Raw genomic sequence first — 20,832 nt, 5'->3', positions numbered from 1 at the left:
GAAAATAAGTCAACACGTCTCGTATTGTGACTATAATAACCCACATACAAACTATACGATCACAGGCATATATACATTTGGAATTCTTAACTCAACGCATTCTGAATCTTGATAATATATAAAGCACTAGTGTAAAGATAATTTGACATACAGTATATTGGCTTAGAAAGGATGTTTAATCGAAAAGTTGTAAGTTAAATAATCTGTTTGTTATTAACATTCATCGCATTATTAAATGGAGTTGACTGACTGCATTCAAAGTGCTGAACAAATCTTGGTTAAATTCGAAAAACTACAAACGATGAACTGATTATACAAATCATTTTTATAAAGGTAAGATTATATGTGCTATTGTTATTATTTATTGTTTCTTTAAATATATTTACGTAAGGATCTATCAATAACAGTTTTAATTGATAGATCTTTGAAATGCCACGGACGAAATATTTATATGTCGATGTAAGGAAACACAAACATAAAGAATGCCCTGCTCTCTAATTTCGGCATTAGGCGACTGATGAAAACAAATCTTAACAATTGATATCCACATTCGAAGGACTACCAAAATGTATCCGTCTTAAAACAAAAACATTTTTTATTTCGACTTTTCACTGAACAATTCGAGCTATACAACTCACCTAAATATCGGCGTCAGTGTCCGCGTAACTCCCTTGATAAAGTAACCGAGCAAAACATCCATATTACTGTTTCTGCTAACATAGAGGTCCGAGCCATGAATTTGCTCAACATTTGCAGAGGAACAATTTTTAAATAAAAACATGCTTTGTGCATTATTTCTTCTCATGTAATGTCTGTGATGCTTCATTTCAACATGATTGAACCAAACAATATTGAAAAGTCGTTCCTGCTATATTCAGGTTGGAGACAATGGAAGACGAACATGATACAAACACGAGGACGGTATATTGTCTGCCGGGTATGCCGGCATTGCCTCGTGAAACAGGAACAAGGAACAAGGTTCGTGTTTTGAGATGGATTAATGCATGCATGATTTCCTTTTTTAGCACGACAGACGGCTGATTTTCCCCTTTATAAAGATGTCAATAACCATGCACTTTTTCCGCAGCAAATCACGGACAAACCCAAATATAAGTTGCAAATATAAGACAATATTCACGTGCATGTTTGTGTTGTAACGAATTTATGCCACATGAGTAAAAAAATACCTTAGAAAAGAATTTATTGAGATACACACGGTGTTGTCAGCGTATTCTCTAAGTAACGAATTTATGCCACATGAGTTATTATTTTATAGCTTTAGTGGCTCAATAGAACACTATTTGCAGAACAAAATTTATATTTATGATAAACAAATGTACACGTTTGGAAAATATGTTCTTGACTTTCGTCTTGAAAATGGTTTCTATGTACGCATAAATTGATACGTAATCATTTGGAATCGTTATGTTTTATTGACCCTATTGAAACGAACATACTGTATGGGCGAATAATGCATAATATTATTTGTTATGATTTATTTACAGAGGTTACAATACTTCGTTAGTTATAAAGTGTACTGATATGTTTCTTCAAGGTACGTGTTCCAAGTGCGAAACTCGATCTTTGTGCTAGAAGAGCTAGTATAAATTCGAATTTGACGAGGCGGTCGAAAAACAGTCGGGATCGACGTCTTGTTACATACTTGCAGGTGACACACTATGGTTTGTTTTTCACTGAGGAAATTAACTATACAGATCCAATTTAAAGCTTATCGGTGCGTGAACAACATTTGTATTTGATAATTATAACGAGAGGGTTTTCCCTATACTAATTAGGACTAGCGTCGTCATAGTTATATCAACGAAGACTTCTTCGTTTACTTTGCAGTTGTTTGTTTTCAGAAACTCATTACACTAGGTGATGGTGAAGACAATTAGATATTTATTTAAAACCAATCGAATATTTATACACTCTTATAGGCATTTATAGGTGTAATCATTAACCGTTTTGGCATCCAACCGACAAACGAACTGACATACCGTTCTTTTATTTGTTGAATATTACAACAAGTTTGAAATTGTCAAATTGTGAATTAAGGCCTTTAAAAATATAAAAAGAAATATAACACTGATGGTGATTTAATAATCATAACAAACGCAGTGCTGAATTAAAACTTTTTTCATCCAGATTCCAGAGCACTTTCCTGCTTTGTCGATCCGGCTATCGGAAGTACTCGATGGTATTGGAGCCGGGAAATTCACCGTAATGGAGAGGAGAGAAACATACTTGCTGAGGGAGAGCATGGAGACGATAACAGGGCAACTAATGGGGGGTAAAGTTGAGTGTTTTCATTTTGGGAGTCAATCAGAAGGTACCACCACTCCTGGTCTCAATTCTGATATCGATTATCTAAACAGTTATTACCATACAAACATCATGACAGACTGGAGAGACTGGAAGGCTGGGATGAGTAACCTTCTGATGCTTCATGACGACCACAATCCACCGCAACAGTACTTGCTTCAGGTCATCAGTGGAGACACACCGGAGCCGGAGACAAGACTGTGTGATGAAAGGTATGTGCGGAAAGATTCTGGGCAAGTACTGTTTAGCTCAGAACAATGGAAAAAGGAAACAGAGCAGAAAATTAAAGATAGAGGAGAGATAACCAAACATGGACCTTCGGTGAGTCCTATACCCAACTGGGATATTGTACTCGCATTTCACGTTTGCCACCCTCTTCCTGAAATACAACACTGGATAGACAGATGCAGAGGTAGAGACTGGCCGCCTGCCCAATTACTTGAGGCTGCACAAGTAGCTCCGTGTTTCCTGGTACCAGCCGGTCATCCTGATAGTGATTACAATCGTGATGAATGGCGACTGTCTCCGAACCTTATAGAACGAATGTTGATGTTTAGTTTTAGTATGACACAAATTAAATGTTATATTGTTTTAAAATTAATTAAACAATCCTTATTTAGTAAAATGGTGGGTGATTTTACCACAAGTTTTCATTGTAAAACTGTAATGTTTTACATCATAGAGAGAACACACCCTTCTCTGTGGAAGGAACATAACCTTATGTTCTTACTTTTACTATGTTTACATGTATTAAGAAAGTGGCTGGGATTTAGAAAATTCCCTCATTATATCATAGAAGGAGTGAACTTGTTCGATGGGAAAATGTCTTTTGCGCAGCAGAGGCGCCTTTTACAGTACGTGGAATACTTGATAAAGAGCGACATGCACGATTTATTTTATATAGATATAGATAAATTAGGATATCGATTACAAGGGTGTGGTATACGGCACATTGGACAAGCTGGGGAAGTGCTAGGATGTGTAGGCATACATAACATTATCAGTTTATCACTGATGTTTGAGCGCTTGGAAATGTTTCTTGTTCAATTAAGATTAATAACATATGAGGTAGAACATTCGAATACAATCTTCGAGCAAGATATAAACTGTAAATTACGCAAATGTTTTGAATATTACACGAATGCAAAATTGAAATCAGCTGCTTTAGAATTTATTAACCACCTGTTCGCATTATACAATTCAATGCAATCATCTAAATATTTGCGACAACGTAACCATGCTTTGAGCGAAATTATAAGGCGTTTCAAATATTCTTTAAAAACGGATGTAGCTTCAAGTCGCTTAAAGTTAGCGTCTGTGCTTTACTGTTTCGGTCATCTTCAAGCTGCAGTTAAAGTGTTGGATGACGTGGAGAGGAGGTATCATAGCAAGGTAAAGGCTGTGTGTGGATGTAGAAAAATAAAAGGAGACAGGGATCTCCAGGTGTTTGCTAACATGATATCAGATAATTGTGACAACGTATTATGTGAACGACCATTCGCATTCTGTGTCAAGTTTGTTAGAGAAGAAGCGTACTGCGCTCCATACATACTGTGGTTTGAAATGAAGCGCAACATGACTGAAGAAGAAGTTTCACAGAGAGATTTCTATGATAAACAATGGATGGACTACGCTGAGGTGGCTGCTCTTCCTTTCCTTCACTATCTCCAGTATCTCACGTATGGAGGACTAGGTGAACGCGAAAAACAGCTACATGTGCTTGGAATTCTCGAGTCTTATGTATTTGATTCAAGAAATAAAATCAACATGTACCACATTGAGACAGCGCTCAATTTGCTTGGACACTGCTATGAAATGGAAGGCGACTATGAAGGGGCATTACATTACTACGCGGAGTCGTTGGGTTGGTACCGTACGAACAATGCTGCTAACTGTCACGTACAGCGTGTGCATCGTCTGATAAGTACTTAAGAATGAAAATGACAACTTGTAAAAGTACAAAATACCTTATAAAAGAATGTATTGAGATGCACACGGTGTTGTCAGCTTATTCTCTAATTTTAATGTTTTAATTGTATGTACTATTAAACATAACATTTTCCGAGAACATACTAAATGCACAGATATTGTAAAATATTGAAAGCGTACACTTACTTTTATGACATTTGCATTAGTATGGAAAACGAGCGTTCCGCGATATTGCTATAGATACTTCTAATTGAGTGTAGATTTACTTTATGCAGCTAGTTAAAGAAAACCTGGACCAATAGATTATGTTTTTTCATGCCAAGAAATAAATCATATCTGGGACTCTGTTCATAAGCTTAATATTTTCGGTCTTAAAGCGAGATTATACGATTTTGTTAAATATTTATGAATTGATATAATATGTGTAAACAACTTATTATAAATATATATCAATATAAATTACAATAAAAGTTAAAAAGATCATGTGTCGGAAAATTCGAAATAAGCCAGATATTTAATTTTGATATTGAAAATGTCTGTACAGTCGAATTCACCAGATGTGTATCATGCATGTACGATGTGAATCTAAATTTAGTTTAACGGTTCATGTTAAATTCCTGCAACGATATCTATTCATACGTCACACGACCACTAACTCTGATCCTAATTAAAAGACGAATTCTTCGGTTATTGTAGGAAAATATGTACGAATTATCTTCGTCACAATCGGCTCGGGGCGCTAATTTGTCTTTGCTGCATACTTTGCAATTAGGCTTTAATGTATAATTTGTCTTGCCTATTTTGTATTATTGTAACATATTTTATCAGTATATTAAAATTTAACACGTACAAAAAATCGTATAATCTCGCTTTAATAAACAAAATAACTTGTAAACAACCCCGATTAACATCAAACAGCAAAAGACGATACATTTGAACATAAACAATAACATCCGTCATGCACATAAACACTTGTCGTTAATGTTCTGCGCGTGACAGCTTTATCCCGGAAGTGCCGAAATTAAGCTTAGTTTACTCATCGTGTGTTTGATTTCGATAATTTTATTAATTAAATGATGAGATAAAACATAAACCGATCGCATGTATCATAAACATATGTACATTATTTAGTATTTATATAATAAACGTGAGGATCAGACGGCAAATGCAGCCTAAACCATTAACCCTACAATGGTATACTCGTTTGTTATGTTGTAGTTTGTACAGAGCAAAACAAAATTTATTTGAACAATGTAAGTTATTATAATTTTACAATAATCAAAATCGCAAAATCTTTCTCTCAGCAACATAAACATTCCAGTACAAGCCGTTAATCCATAGAAGCATTAAAAAAAACACCCTGATGCTAAAGTGATGCACAAAGTGTTGTATTTTTCCCAAATGATCGCATGTGTCGCTTCTCAACTAACCTGTGTATTTTCACGCGGAGAAAGACGGGAAGTACTTTTTTTTCATTTTTCACAAAATCGTACACACTTTCATTATATATTTGCAAACAATTTCCTTTTTTGTCGAACATGGCGCTACATCGTACATTCATTCAATATGTATATCATTTGTTCATGTGTAGTTCGACTAATCGCTGAAAAGTTCGAGCTTTACTACTCATCCAAATGTCGAAGACGGCGTCTGCGTTGATGTCTGCCTAATGACCTGGGAAAGGTAAACGGGCACAATCTATGAAGTGCAATTTAGCAGAACGGGTCCTTTTTTAACTTGGTTATTGGTAAAGGTAACCGTTCAACATCTCTATATTTCCGATTTATCGCAATTATTCAATTGGAACTTCTTTAATATTTTTGGGGTAATTGTATGAAGGTCAATGCCCATTACTCTGACATGCAAATAAGCAGCATTAAGCCCCGTTTTTTTCTGATAATTTAGGTGACATGTAGACCGATAATGCGGTGATAGGTAATGATTTCTGGTCAGTTGGGTCAAGGTCACCGTTGCTACAAATTACGTTCACTAACGGTTACGAGGAGACATTGTTCTGAAATGTGTGAAAGTAGGTTACATGCTGATCTAGCGAGGAATTGGATTTGGTGTCAGTGGTACTATGATGATTATTACTAAGATTCTAAGAATTGAAAACGAGTTTCCGCACACAACCTTTAGTTTGAATGGAGTAATGTTTCTGTAATGTTGTGTGTAGGTAGATTACATGCTGATCTAGCGAGGCATTGAATTTGGTGCCAGTTGTACTAATATGATTATTACTAAGGTACTGAGAATATAAAACGAGTTTCTGCACAAAACCTTTAGTTTGAATGGAGTAATGTTTCTGTAATGGTGTGTGTATGTAGTTAACCTTCAACCGTTTGTTTTTATAGACTTTATACCATTTATGCCTAGTGTACTCTTCCATCCTTCTAAATTGGATCAATTGATTTCCAAAATTAGGGATGTCTAGTATATTTATTTCTATATTTAGAATATTTGTTACAGAAATTCCTTTAAGCAAACAGCGCAGACCCTGATGAAACGGCGTCTCACCCGGGTCTACGCTGTTTGCCAAGGCCTTTTTTCTAGACGCTAGGCATAATTGGGTTAATATTTCTGTGTTTGTTTCAGTCTGTGTAGTGTGACTGCATTTAGGGCAAGTGAGATCAATGTCACTGTTCTTATAAATAGAAAAATGTCCACTCAATAACTTGAGTTCATATGAAGAAATTGTGCCGAATTATTTTAGGTATTTTACATACAGACCTGGGTAATGATTGCATTTAAGGCCAGTTGATTAAAGGTCACGTTTGCTTGCGATAGAAAAATAGTTTCCACTTTAGCCTTGAGGAATGTGTCGTGCTGTAATTTTCTGCGTATGTAATGTATATGCTCACCATGCTTGCAAATTTAATTAAATTTCCCAAATGATTTGGAAAAAAATGAAACTCTAAATTTAAGGCATGGTAACATTTCTTTTGTTTTAATGAAAACGTTTTCATCTGTTTAACTTTTCTATTTATCTAATAAATACATTCAACTTTCAATATGGCTTTGTAATTATTATATTAATTCACTGACAGTAAGCGTGCAGTAAGCGGTCATTATACTATCAAAGTGACACAATAGTAGAGTGCGCTGTCTTAAGGCATCTCTTGATTAAATGCTAATCCATCGAATTTTTAATTCAATAAACGAGTTTATGTATATTTTATGCTTGTATAAGCATTCGGAATAGAAAGTAAAAACTACCTGACAACGAAAAAGTAAACGTTTATGCATGACCATGTATACTTACAATGTGTCCAGGGTTTTAAGTGAATATAATTAAATAGTTAGCATGTGTATATAATTATTGGAATTTGTAGATAAGCATTAGTTTTGAGATACACGAAGTACAAGTAGCACATGTATTCAAAACGATACGATACATTCCAAACTTTTTCTTCTTAAACACATTACTTATTTTTTGAGTAATGAACTGAAATGTGTGTACTATAGTTAATATATCATGACATATGTTAATTATTGTTCCTCATATTGGAAACACATGCAGGTAAACATTAAATAATGGGGAGACAACATAATTTTGCATAAACCTTGAAGAACACCAACTGCTTTTGGTATTCAGTCATATCAATTGCTTAACTTATAAATCATTTGGATAATATTTGCCCTGAATATATTAATATATGCTATCATATATTTCTCAAATATTAAACAGCATTTTCTGCAATATTTGTCAAAAAAGTTATTCCAATCAAAAGATATACAACTAAAAACGTGTGCATGAAACCTCCTTTCACAAATAATCGCAGACGCATCTTGACAAATTGCCTAGTACAGTTCGCTCTGCAAAAACAATGTACTAATTCAAAGGTAAATGCAACTCGTATCTCTATCCAGTGCACTTCATCTATGTTTATACTGGTTATTGCTGTTGTTTGTATTGTGTTATACCACTAACAATTTCATCTGCTGATATACAGTTTTTGTACTAAAATCACTTCAACACGCTTTCTAGTTTGGAATGACTGTCGATTGTTAATTTTCTTAGTTAATTTCCTCTATTTGAAATTGATTTATATGATTGAAAATGAAATAAAAAAATGTTTATTATTTACTTCAAAATGTGATTTATTAAAGTGTATCTGTGTTCATTTCATTTAATATAGTCTATGTAACATAATGTTTGTTTTTTATTTGATTCAATATTGTTATTGCTATTGTTTATTTTTTGACAATGCCAAGTTATAAATAAGATGTGTTATTATTATTATTATTTTATTATTATTATTATTATTATTATTATTGTTATTATTATTATTATTATTATTATTATTATTATTATTATTATTATTATTATTATTATTATTATTATTATTATTATTATTATTATTATTATTATTATTATTATTATTATTATTATTATTGTTATTATTATATTATGATTATTATTATTGTTATATTATTATTATTATTTTGTATAGTTATCATGTGCAAACATGGCTTGAAATAAAATTATAGAAGTCAGCCTAGTCTGAAAACTCACTTTTTATTTCTTCCGCGGGTTATGTATTACCGCATTCACTTTTTGCCAAATATTCGAAATAATGGTCACACGGCATAAGTACAGTACCAACTAAAAAAATACAAATAATAAAGGTTCTCAATCAATTCAGCGCATTTTAGTTTTTCAAACTAAATGGACAAAGGCAATTAACATGCCCGAACATAATAAGCGAATTATCAAATGCATGTATAATCAAAGGGACACAACTACTACAAATCCAAACACGCATGACTACTGCTTCTACTGCAGCTACTACTACTACTACTACAACTTCTATTACTGCTACTGTTGGTGGTGCTGCAACTACTACTACAGCTACTACTAGTACTGCTACAACTTCTACTACTGCTGCTACTTATGCTACTACTGCTACTGCTTCTAATGCTGCTACTCCTGCTACCGCTACTGCTCATACTGCTACTGCTTCTAATGCAGCTACTACAAACCATTACAACAACTACAAATACTGCTACTGTTGGTAGTGCTGCTACTGCTACTATTACTTCTCCTGATTCTGCTACTTCTACAACTACAACTACCACTACCACAAGTCCCACTACCACCAGTCTCACTACCACTACAGCTACTACTACTGCTACTTCTGCTACTACTACTAATACTACTACTATTACTACTACTACTTCTACTACTACTACTTCTACTACTACTACTACTACTACTACTACTACTACTACTACTACTTGTACTACTACTACTACTACTTCTACTACTATGACTACTACTACTACTACTACTACTACTACTACTACTACTACTACTACTACTACTACTACTACTACTACTACTACTACTACTACTACTACTTCTACTACTACTTCTACTACAACTACTACTACTACTACTACTACTGCTACTACTAGTACTGCTTCTACTACTACTACTGCTGCTACTTCTGTTACTTCTGCTACTACTGCTACTGCTGCTGCTGCTGTTACTCCTGCTACAGCTGCTACTGCTACTACTGCTGCTACTGCTGCTGCTGCTACTGTTGCTGCTGCTGCTACTGCTGCTACTGATGCTGCTGTTACTGCTTATTTTGCAGCTAATACTACTACTACTACTACAACTACTAATACTATTACTACTGCTGCTACTTCTGCTACTACTGCTACTACTGCTACTGCTGCTACTGCTGTTACTCCTGCTACTGCTGCTACTGCTTCTACTACTGCTGCTACTGCTGCTGCTGCTGCTACTGCAGCTGCTGCTGCTACTACTTCTACTACTACTACTACTACTACTACTACTACTACTACTACTACTACTACTACTACTACTACTACTACTACTACTACTACCACTACTACTACTACTAATACTACTACTACTACTACTAATAATAATAATAATAATGCTGCTACTGCCGCTACTGCTGCTTCTGCTGCTACTGCTGCTGCTACTGCGTCTACTGCAGCTAATACTACTACTACAACAACTACTACTTCTGCTACTGCTGGTGGTGCTGGTACTGCTACTACACTGCTACTGCTACTATTACTACTCCTGATTCTGTTACTACTACAACTACAACTACCACGACCACGAGTCTCACTACCAATACCACTACTACCAGTCTCACTTCCACTACCGCTACTACAATTACGACTACTACTACTACTACTACTACTACTACTACTACTACTACTACTACTACTACTACTACTACTACTACTACTACTACTACTACTACTACTACAACTACTACTACTACTACTACTACTACTACTACTACTGCTACTACTACTACAACTACTACAACTACTCCAACTACTACTACTGTTTCTACTACTATTGCTACTACTACTTCTACTACTGCAGCTACTTCTGCTACTACAGCTACTGCTGCTACTCCTTCTACTGCTGATACTGCTGTTACTCCTGCAACTGTTGCTACTGCTGCTTCTACTGCTGTTGCTGCTACTGCTGCTGCTGCTACTGCTGCTGCCTCTACTGATGCTGTTGTTACTGCATCTACTGCAGCTACTTTTACTGCTACTACAACTACAACTTCTAATACTGTTACTGTTGCTACTGCTGCTACTGCTACTACTGCTGTTACTGCTGCTACTGCTGCTGCAATTGCTGCTACTGCTGCTACTGCTGCTGCTGCTACTGTTGCTGCTGCTACTGTTATTGCTGCTACTAGATCTTGCTATTTTTACCTAATCTGAAAAAGTTACTATAACAACTTGCGTGATGATTAAAAAATTACTCCCACACCGGTCGACATACGACACTTACGCGATATTTGCTCGATATATCGCGCGAGTGTCGTATTGAGCGAATACGTCGAGAGAATGTCGTGCGTCGAGAGAATGTCGTGTGTCGACCTAGTGATTTTTAAGTCGACAGGCGACATTTTCGCGATATATCATATTAAATGCGCGTCGTATCGTGCGTCGAGAGAATGTCGAGGGAATGTCGAGTGTCGCGCTCGAAGGTCGACACACGACATTCAAGCGACATTCTCTCGACGCTCGATACGACGCGCGACAATTCAGTCGACAGTCAAGATTTTCTGCGATATTTTTTTTTCTAAAACCCAGCGCGATATGCGACACTCAAATATTGATTGTCGCATGATTGTCGCGCGTCGTATTGAGCGTCGAGAGAATGTCGCTTGATTGTCGTGTGTCGACCTCGAAGGTCGACACGCGACACTCAACTTGGCCCTATCTGGATTCTGTACAAATGTGCACGTGCAATATTATCACGTGTGAGATTCAATGAGCTCAGCAAAGGGTAGGACCCGAATGGAGCACCATAAGACCGTTTAACAATTTATGAGTCGCGTTCTGAAAAAAACTGGGCTTAATGTATGTGCGTACAATATCGTCCCAGATTAGCCAGTGCAGTCCGCACAGGCTAATCAGGGACGACACTTTCCGCTTTTATGGGATTTTTAGTTTCAATGAAGTCCCTCCTTACCGAAAATCAAGTTTAGGCGGAAAGTGTCGTCCATGATTAGCCTGTGCGGACTGCACAGGTTAATTTGGGATGACACTTTACGCACACGCATTAAGCCCAGTTTTCTCAGAACAAGGCTCATATAAGTAAAAGAATCTTATTTCATCGAACGGTTTACCCAAGAATAAATACATCATCCATATCAACGAGTCCAAGAGAAATTGATTGTTCGTCATCCCTTGTTCGAACGTTTTTTTGGTAGAACATCTTAATTACTCTATGTAATCGACAGGCCTTCAAAACGCTCTACATCGCGCATGGGTTTAATATAAGTAGTATAATCTATATACAAATAAATTCGCACTCACAAATACGCCGAACGGTTTTTCGAATATAATGCCATTTACTTATAATATTTAGTCGGTATAGAATAATATTATTTAGATTATATACTTCGATCCAAATATAAATGGATATAACACTCATAAAGTAACATACTCAAGTTGTAATAGAGGTAATAATTAAAAGTATAGCATTCAGCCATATTATGCATGCCAATGTTAAATCAAATATTAGCTTTATTTTTATGCTATTTTTGTGCATGTACCATACGTATGTGAAAACAATAAAGCAACAATATAACAATATTCTATAAAATTGTTTTTCTATCCTCTTATTTCCATTTATAAGTACATGTAAACCTAAGTGTTGTGAAACGTCGCATAATCCTTACATTGCCATTTATAAGTACATGTAAACCTAAGTGTTGTGAAACGTCGCAAAATCCTCACATTGCCATCTATAAGTACATGTAAACCTAAGTGTTGTGAAACGTCGCATAATCCTCACATTGCCATTTATAAGCACATGTATACCAAAAGGCATCCACATGTCTTTTCGAGCAACCGCAGGATCGCACGGACAGACAGATTGACATGACAGACCGAGGCCTTACTTACAATCTCCTCCGTTGAAATCAGTAAGAGACTTATAAAGATGTCAAATGTTGTGCTGTGTATCAATTGAGTGGAACATATTCTCATGTTTTATTTGTGTATCCCAGTCGTTATTCATTGTAAGTACCATTAAAGCATGTAATGCATTATCGTATCGTAGTGTTTTTGTTCATTGCACTACTTCGGATTTGATTATTTAATTAACTATATACTAGAAAATACGCATTCGCTATAGAAACCAATAAAACATCAGAAACTCTGTTACGAGATAAATTATTGTACCTAACCACTACTCTTACTCTTACTACACTACAGAACACGAACCATAAGCAAAACAAAGCATAGTTGTTGTTCTGTTCTAGCATGTAATGTAACCGTATTGCAAGGGATTGTAAGAATAAACTGAATAATATAGTGTGAAGCGGCATTGATTGAAAAATATACCGGTTAATCGAAGGTAGGTCTACTTTTTTTCTAGTTATTTACCCTTTATCTGCTTGTTAATTATTGTCAATATTTTAACACCTAACGTAGTCATATTTTAATTAAATATTGTCAATATATTAACACCTAACGTAGTCATATTTTAATTAAATATTGTCAATATATTAAGACCTAACGTAGTCATATTTTAATTAAATATTGTCAATATATTAACACCTAATGTAGTCATATTTTAATTAAATATTGTCAATATATTAACACCTAACATAGTCATATTTTAATTAAATATTGTCAATATATTAACACCTAACGTAGTCATATTTTAATTAAATATTGTCAATATATTAACACCTAACGTAGTCATATTTTAATTAAATATTGTCAATATATTAACACCTAACGTAGTCATATTTTAATTATATATTGTCAATATATTAACACCTAACGTAGTCATATTTTAATTAAATATTGTCAATATATTAACACCTAACGTCATATTTTAATTAAATATTGTCAATATATATTAATACCTAACGTAGTCATATTTTAATTAAATATTGTCAATATATTAACACCTAACGTAGTCATATTTTAATTAAATATTGTCAATATATTAACACCTAACGTAGTCATATTTAAGGGGAAACTTTATACAGCTTAGAACGATTATAAATTCGTACATTGTCTCTATGATGTGTTGGTACTTATAATTCAATTTTACATGGGTTTAAGACTCGCGTGATCAATCTTAATAGTGCCTAGACAGATGACACCAGAGTCATATCTCTGACTTATGCAATTTTTACGATTTTAAAATACAGCATTAGTTACTTCCAATTGTGATTTAAAAAGATCATAGCTCCAACGCACCGACAATTTTGGATCCGCCCCTAGCCATTTGAGGAAAACTGGTCCGCTCTCCACCTGCCGTGTGTTTAACAAACCAAACAAAGGTGGTGATGATGTTGATGGTGTTGGTGATTGTGACGGCGATTATGACGATGGTGTTACTGCTGTACATGTGATGATGCAAATCAGAAAAAAGCACACAAAAAACAAATCTTCTATAATATAAGAATAAAAAAAAACAAACGCATACACTGTATTTATTATTTTTTAAATAAAACAACCGATAATTATAAATTAAAATATATTTATAAAAAAATAAAAGTCGAGATATATGCGAAAAAGACGAGTAAAACATTGTCAATAATAATCAAGTACAAGGTATAAACATTCAAACAAAAAATAATACTAGCAAACACATGAACATGATTGATAGAAAATCAAAGCACAGGCTATTCTGGGACGACACTTTACGCATATGCAATTAACCTCCTTTTCACAGAGCGAGGCTTATGTATTTTTTTGATGATTCATAAAATCCGGTTGAATGGTGAGATTTAAACATACGAGTTTTTCGAAGTTTAAATCTCAACAAACAAACACGCATCGAGGTAACGTTCAAAATTTCTCACATCAAAAAGTAACAAGGAAATAAAACATCATACAGACATAAAGAATGCACTTTGAAAATATGAGTCTGATCGATTTTAATCAATTCAATAATTTATTTCCTTTGCATCATAAGACATTTTAGATTCTCCAAATAAACATCAGTATCTAGAAGATTATATTTTCTTAACTCAACAAAAGACAGCTCTATTGTCTTAAACAAGCCATTTTCGACGACGAATCGCGTGAAACAACTACTTCAGTAGAGCTTCATTCTAGGAAAACTGGGCTCAACTTTAAGTGTCATTCCAAATTAGCCTGTGCAGTCCGTACAGGCTAATCATGGACGAAACTTTCCGTTTAAAGTCGATTTTCGTTTAGAAGAGTTTTTCTTCAAACGGACAATTCAGTAGACGCTGAAAGAGTCATCCCTGATTAGCCTGCGTGGACTGCAAAGTAAGCACAGACTAATTTGGAATGACTCAACGGACATGCGTTAAGCCCAGTTTTCGCAGAACGCCGCTCATATCAAAGTATATTGATCAACCACTTACCCGCATTTTTCAAGAGTTCTAGGCCTCTCTTTGCATCGTCAAGTGGTAACACAAACCATGTTTTCGCAGTGTGAAAACAAAATCCGCACTTGTAGTTGCCTTTCCGCGTGAAATGATAATTCACGCTTAGGGGGACTACTTTTTCGGCGTATTCATCCGACGGCATGACAGTCGGCATTCTCGCCGGCGGTTTTCTAGTCGGCAGTTTTCCAGCCGGCAGTTCACCATTTTGCAATTTTATTTCACCGCAGCACGTGTTTTCCGTGGCACATAGATTATTATTAGGTTCTTTCAGTTTGATATATAGCCGAAAGCGATTAATCGCAAGCAAGAACGCAAAAAGCGCCGCGCAGAGTATGCAAGCGGTAGCTGCAAATAACTCCATCGTGATAGTTAATGTTAAATAAATGTATATGTTACGCTAGATTATTAGGCGATTCTGAAAAGTGATATTGCGTACATTACCCTTGTTGAATATATACGCCAGGCTGAAATCGTGCGCGTTTAACGCGTTTAATGTAACCTTCAGGTTTGCAGATAACGTATCGAAATTCCCGGCGAACATTCCGGTCTACTTTCGTTTCCCTATATCGAAATATAAACGAATGGAGTTACAAACTAATCATAGCACGTGCTATAAGCGCCTTCTATTGGCAAATGTGGCCTGTTTTTACAGTGCCAATACGCCAATAACCAAAGCTTCCTTCGCTGGAAACATGACGTATCTTTTAGGAAGCACGGACCAATAGCGCACTGTTTCCAATTTATTATCGAGTTGAGTGCAGATGGCTTCCCAAATATCTGAGCGAAAGGTATAGCCAATGGACAAAACAGAATATGAAAATATGAGAGAGGTCGGGTATTCCCGAACATGCGGGAATTAGCGAAAGTTTATTTAAACCTGAAAGTTAACACGTAAATCAGGGACGACGAAATCCGCCTAAACTTGATTTTTGCTAACAAGAGACTTTCTGTAAACGAAAAGTATCATAAAAGCGGAAAGTGTGAACCCTGATTAGCCTGTACGAACTGCACAGGCTAATCGGAGACGACACTTACACACATGCATTAAACCCTATTTCCACAGAGCAGGACCCATATATATTCTCGCACACACAAAATCATTTATACTGAATGGCATTAATAACCGACAAAAAACAACAATTGAACATATCAAACAAACTACCAATCATTTTCACCTTTAATCAAACGCAATAGTTAACAAACGAACCGACAATCGATTCAATAAAAAGCCAACACATTTAACAATATAAACAATTACATACATTGGAATCAGTTTGTAAAACGATAATGGTTTTCAATTGATTTCATTTAATCTTGCATTATCAAAACCAATACAAACAAACGAACCGACAACAAATGAAACATATCAAATAAGTACTTATCTTAAACACCTTTATTTAATTATAATAAAAAATCAAAAGATCATTTTCAACAAACGAACCGCTAACTAATGTAACACCGCTGTAAGTAATTAAGTTCTAAAGGAAAAGGTGTTATTGCATATAGGACCGAATAGGCTTGGTCAATTTGTTGCCGAAAAAGCTTGGTGCCGAATAGACATGAATTTTCGGACTGGACCGAAAGAGCTTGGTGCCGAAAAAGCCTGCTACTTGCATAGTGAAGAACATTATATGTCACCCTTATATCACCGTAAAAACTTACATTTAACCGCTAATTATTATTAAATCTATGCAATCAACAGCATGGCTTTAGAGGCTGACATTATATCATGATAAGAAAGTTAATGATCATCACTTATCGTACATTTATTGATATATTTACGTACACAACTTGCACTTTTTACGCCGGATGGTGTGATCGCTTTGCACATGCACTTGCATTTTTACGGGTCTTGCAGGTCTTTTACGCTACACCGACCCCATCCAAACCTGTGTTGCTATTTATAATGCGTCATGAAGGATAATTCGAACAATAATGTTTTGTTGAATTGGTTTGACGACGCGGTCACTGACTTATGAGTTATAATCGGGAATCGAATGAAAACGGTGCCGTTCTGGTTTCGCCACTGGACTAAAGACAATATATCTTTACTTTTTTGTCAACACTGTACTATGTATCTCATGACAATTGAGTGGTTTTGCATTCTAAAAGTGGCTTTTGCATTTACGCAACATATTTGATTCAGCATTTCCTTGACGTGAATATCATTTTAATGCATTATTAGCCTAGTGCGTTTTTTGCTAATTGTTGTGGTACTGAACATGATAGATTTTAAAGGCGAGTCGCCTTCACAGAGCTGCAATCGGTTGGTTAAGCAACGTTACCGTTTTCATCGTTCTTATAACCTTATCAGCTAATCGACCAACAACCGCACCTTTGTAAGATAACGCCCGAAGATATCACTATATATGCCGGTGGTATAACGTAATCATAGAGTTGACTTTCCCCAAGTATATTTAATGAAGAGTCAATACAAATAATCGTTTTATTTGTGTTTTTATAACACACAATTGGTATTGTTGTAACAGTGGCTATTAACGAGATGTTTATGGCGACCTTTTATTGCCATTATTCTGCGATTTATACTTATTTCCCTGTTTAACACAATACTAGTATTTCATCTGTAAGCAAGGCTGCACTAAATTCTTAACAAGCAGGGCACTGTTGACAAATAATAGAATGAAGAAGCTTTGTCAAAACCGCTTTATTCCAAAACGACTACAAAGTATCATTATAGCAATAAGGTGTGGTTTGCTAATGTTGATGTAGATGCTTCTTTAATGGATCTTTCAGAAATAAGGTCAAAATGGCCAATATTGTAAAGAAATCGAAAATAACTCCGTCTTTGCTTGGCGTTCGTCATCAGCGGTCGCGACCTTAACAGTGAACTCGTGACGTTTTTGCTGCTCGACCAGAAAAAAATGGCATCGCCGTGGCGAAGTGGCCATGGTGTCTGCTTAGCGACCGGGAGGTCATGGGTTCGATCCGCACGGTGGGAGCGTCCTTTCGATCTGCCTCAAAGACACCAAGTACTGGTTTTTTGTCCCAGGAAACGGAATCGAAAGCGTTTCAATAAGCCTTAGGCTTTCGATGTAATCGAGCTAATGTAATCGAGCTTAGATATATATATAAACGAGCATACACCGTCATAACCCCTATTTTTTCATTCACGACCATAACTTTTTGTTTTTCTTGAATCAATACAGTTCCACGGACCTCATTACTAAGATGATTCTCTTGCGTTAATTGGCATGGTTGTTGTAAAAAAGCAAAGCGCCCGAACTTTTGTCGTTGATCATTTTCTTAACAGTCATCTATGGTTATTTTTGCTTTTTGCTTTTAAGGCAAATGGTATATTAAAATGTGAAATCGCCTTTAAAGTGATATTATGGGCATTTTTCACTGTTGAAAAGAATTAACAGGTCAATAGAGTTAGTTAAAATGTGGTAACTGACCAATTATCTGCAGCTCATCTTGCAACCAGTTGTTTATTAAAATATATTTTACATTCGATATTTTACGTGACTCACCCAGTCCTCTAAGCCGAAAAGATCCGAAAAACAAAATTGTGTCTTTGTGTCGTATGAACGAAAATGCACTTAAACTACATTTAGGTTACCAACTTGCCAGGTTTAATATGACCATGATCTTTTTAGCATAAATGTTAATTCAACGCGTTATAGTTCAGCCGTATTTTCTATAGGTAACCATCGGCGGTTTGTTATTTAATTGTATTGCACACCGTACATTTGATTGCAAATGCGCATTAACTTTAAACTATAGCACACATTCCCGTTTAAATAAATAGTGTTCACGTCTATAAATAATTTCTTAAATCTATTTAAAGTGATATTATGGGCATCTTACAGTATATAGGTTTCTAACGCAGCCGTTGTTTATTTTTGGTGTTTTCACTTCATGTACACTCATATTTGTCAATGCAGCATCAACATACTAAAACAATATCCAGGAAAGAGAAAAAAAATCCATTTGAATATCAACCGTACTTTCGTTTTGACAACTGACGACAGAATTGATTCGATGTACGATGTGAGTCTAAATGTAGTTTTCATGCAGATTCGTTCATACGACACAAAGACGCAATTGTGTTTTACGGATCATTTCGGCTTAGAGGACTGGGTGAGACATGTAAAATATCGAAATTAATATATATATTTATAAACAACTGCACCCGATTGTATAAACGATGGCTAAAATTACCGCTTGGTAACTTTCAAACCTTGGTTAGTTTTCGGTTATTCAGGTTAAGTAACCTTCAAGGTAACTCGATTGTATAAACACGATAAACCGCAAAGTAACCTAACCGCGCATAGCGGAATTTAACCACCGGTAAATTTAACCAAAACATTCTCACAATGCATTTTCTAGTGACGTAATTTTTGCGCGAAGTTCGTAAACCAACAAAATAAACAGCGACATGTTTTTTTTTTTAACAAATTCATTTACAAATGATTTCACAATTAAATAAAGTGTACATTGTAACTATGAGTTCATCAAATTATTTAAAGTGTTTACGAACATATGACCAGGGAATTTTTTTTTATCCTACAGCTTAATGATTTTAAAGAACAAATACGACTTGTAAAGAAAATATAAGGTTTTCTCCACGGATATTTTTAGATAAGATTTATCCCACAGATATCTTTAGAAAATGTACAAAGGGGCTATTTTTTTGGCCTTTCACCCCTGATTGCGTCATTCAGGTCATTGGGTACGCAGTCTTTTAACGAGTTCACGAGTGTGTGTGTTTACGATGGATTATTATATATTTGATGAATATGAATAACAGTGTTGGGATATAAAACTGGAATGAAACTGGTGAGACTGCATTTTTGATTTCGTTAAAATGTCGAATGTACTCGAATAACGTGATGTTTTGTTCAACAATTGATGGATTAAATTTAAGAAAAGTGTCAGAATTGTTCTTTTAACTTTTCGAAGGAAATCAATGTTGAATTAAAAGGGTAATTTCTTTGATGAATAAGTCTTTCATTTGTCAGTCGATCAAAGAATGTCCATCCACAAAGAATTGCCTGCTTACATCAAGTGCATTAAAATAGAAACGATGGATGGCGATGAAGAAATGTGTCCAGAATTTTAACTCGTCATGGAAGCAAATTAAACTTTACGAAAATAAACATGGTTATAACACAACTTCGGTGATTTGAACAGTAACCAGTAGATATTTTACTTTTTTATGTCAGTAAGTAAAAAAGTGTGTAAAAAGAAGAGTTGTTTCTATACTAAATTAACAATATCGGCGGGAATAAATGCTGAATCATGCTTCACGTAGTGTCTACACATTTTGTAAATTTCAAAATGGCAGCCATTTGTGTTTTAGGTATTTTACAGTGGTGAAACGAGAATTGTATTTTGAACACAACCGTCTGTGTTCTACTTGAGTGTGTAACATTAGGAAAGCTGATTAGATTTGAATCAATGCGTATAGCGATATTTTGTCTCGTAACTTTTTTTCTCTTTTTTGCGTGGAATTATTAAGGACTATATCGAATTCTGTAAACGGGAAAGATCACAATTAATAATTCTACGCAATGTTATATTCAGTTAATTTAATGTGTTTTTGCTTTAATTTGATCAGTAAAAGACTACTATTTTGATTTCATCAGGAATATATAAAATACAAAAAATAATGTAGGATAAACAGAATACTCGTCTCAGAAAGGCTTACAAGGCTCGG

General features: G+C 35.1%; 1 protein-coding gene across 1 annotated transcript in view; it reads left to right on the top strand.

The window, feature by feature from the left end:
* Positions 1–4,596, top strand: part of LOC127856498 (uncharacterized) — an 8,125-nt gene extending 3,529 nt beyond the window's left edge. Inside the window, exons 2-4 of the mRNA XM_052392755.1 lie at positions 879–978; positions 1,556–1,669; positions 2,149–4,596. Coding sequence (XP_052248715.1) covers positions 889–978; positions 1,556–1,669; positions 2,149–4,257 — 2,313 coding nt within the window. The 5' untranslated portion in view covers positions 879–888 and the 3' untranslated portion in view covers positions 4,258–4,596. The remainder of the gene's footprint in view (positions 1–878; positions 979–1,555; positions 1,670–2,148) is intronic.
* The last annotated feature ends 16,236 nt before the right edge of the window (positions 4,597–20,832 follow it).

Source organism: Dreissena polymorpha, chromosome 13, assembly GCF_020536995.1.
Source record: "Dreissena polymorpha isolate Duluth1 chromosome 13, UMN_Dpol_1.0, whole genome shotgun sequence".
Classification (NCBI taxonomy): Eukaryota; Metazoa; Mollusca; class Bivalvia; order Myida; family Dreissenidae; genus Dreissena; species Dreissena polymorpha.
The sequence above is the reverse complement of the archived record's forward strand: the minus strand, read 5'-3'. Positions and strand labels throughout refer to the sequence as shown.